This window comes from Drepanopeziza brunnea (assembly GCF_022702325.1).
Source record: "Drepanopeziza brunnea f. sp. 'multigermtubi' strain 214-2 chromosome Unknown ctg15, whole genome shotgun sequence".
Lineage (NCBI taxonomy): Eukaryota > Fungi > Ascomycota > Leotiomycetes > Helotiales > Drepanopezizaceae > Drepanopeziza > Drepanopeziza brunnea.
Window position 1 is genome coordinate 1235622 of NW_027094078.1, and position 1668 is coordinate 1237289.

General features: G+C 50.8%; 1 protein-coding gene across 2 annotated transcripts; it reads right to left on the reverse strand.

Annotated features, from left to right (window-relative positions):
• Window positions 1-800: 800 nt before the first annotated feature.
• On the reverse strand, window positions 801-1365 carry L3040_008257 (uncharacterized protein; the record flags this gene model as incomplete). Of its 2 annotated transcripts, none has more annotated exons than XM_066153957.1 (4): window positions 801-880; window positions 1048-1077; window positions 1125-1218; window positions 1270-1365. In XM_066153957.1, the coding sequence occupies 4 exons, from the start codon at window positions 1363-1365 to the stop codon at window positions 801-803; spliced, it is 300 nt and encodes a 99-aa protein (XP_066010505.1). The 2 variants fall into 2 exon arrangements, with proteins under 2 accessions (XP_066010505.1, XP_066010504.1); XM_066153956.1 differs by lacking the exon at window positions 801-880 and adding an exon at window positions 959-987.
• Between the last annotated feature and the right edge of the window lie 303 nt (window positions 1366-1668).

Genomic DNA, 1668 nt, shown 5'->3' on the forward strand with positions numbered 1-1668 from the left:
TAGGAGGGGAGAAGGGCTACGTTCGCCTGTGTTGTTTATACGGGGAGGAAAGAAGGAAAGTAGGAAGGAAGGTAGGGCACATAGATGGATGGATAGTTGGATGGGTGTGTACATGTGCGTGCAAGCATATATTAAGTATACAAGTGTATGTAAGCGGGCAGTGAATGTGATATAGCATAAACCCCCGCCGGTCATACCAACACAGCATTTGACGAAACCCATTTCTTTACGTGTTCCACCAGCCTTATGCTCCGATGGGGAACTTTACCCAAAGGATGCTGAGTAACAGCAACCGCAACAGCAACCGCAGCCGCAACAATATCTCTTAGCGAGTATAACACGACATGGCATACGACCACCCCTCCCTTATTGTATAACCGATAACATGATCGCAGATCCTCGAGACGCATCGCTTGATCGTGCGTCGCTTGCAGTTAGAGAAGTTGCGGCCTCGCGTTGAGACTGTACTTCGTTGTTGTTGTTGTTGTTGTATTTATTGACGTCGGGCGGGTAGCAGGCTAGGCGTGCCGCCATGTGACCTCCCATGGGATACGGCGACGTGCTAAGCTAAAGATTTACGTACAACACAGACTCAGAAAGAAGTTCAAAGTGTTGCAGCAAAAGCTACTATCGTCTGCGCCCTTCCCCTACAGATAGGATGGATCACAGTGAGAGGAGGATCTCTCGTTGAAGGAAAAGAGGCCAGAAAGAGAGTAAGGCAGGCGCAAGCTGCCGTGGCCATCGTAATATCATGGCTACGCTCGAGTCGCAAGACGACTAGTATCGAGGTCGGATCGGGGTCAGCCGTAGGTGCAGGACTGTACTTCGTAGAGGATCCAAAACCCTGAATGAAGACGAAAGACCGGGTGATCCAGCCTCACTATATCCCGTAAGGTAAGCGAGAACAACAAAGCTGCTGCGTGCGAAAAACCTTATCCCTTCCCTTCCCTGATACGTGTTATCGTTTCATTGCCGAAGCAACGGGGCCTTTAAAAACGCGATGATCACGTCAGGCGGAACTGGAACGGAATGGCAGGCCTTTCTTACTCGAGAAATGTTCGGTGTATGCTGAGTGCCCTAGGATGGGAAGGCGAGAGGGACGATGAGCCGATCAAATAACATACAAAGAATTGTAAAGCATATTGTGGGAAGATTCATCTTGCCACTCTTCCCCGACGAACATTCTACTGGCGCAGGATGGATAACTGGAAAGGAGGCCTGAAGTCGAAGTAAGCCGAGAGAAAAAAGCAAGCAAGCTGGCAAGCTTACAAGAACATCGCGAACATGACTTCCTTCCAGTAAAGCCTGGCCCGTGACCGTTCTAGTCCATACACAGGGCTGAATCTTTCCCCATTCCCAAGTCATCTTGTAGGTGGTCACTTGGCCCAAGACCAAGCATGATGCGGTCCAAGGCACGACCCGGAGACAGAACAGGCACGCTCACACCCGATAATACCTATGCCGATGCCAGCAGACCTGCACAAGGTCAGCCTCACCTCACTGTCGCCGCGTCCACACGACCCCAACGCCTCGTCACAGAGCGTGTCGGTATCAACAACGCCATCCACGGTAATGGAAGATAGTGCATACTACCTACCTACCGAATTTAACTGATGTTGGCTCATAGCGCAGATAAGCCTCACGTCGCCGTCACCATCCAGCCTTTCA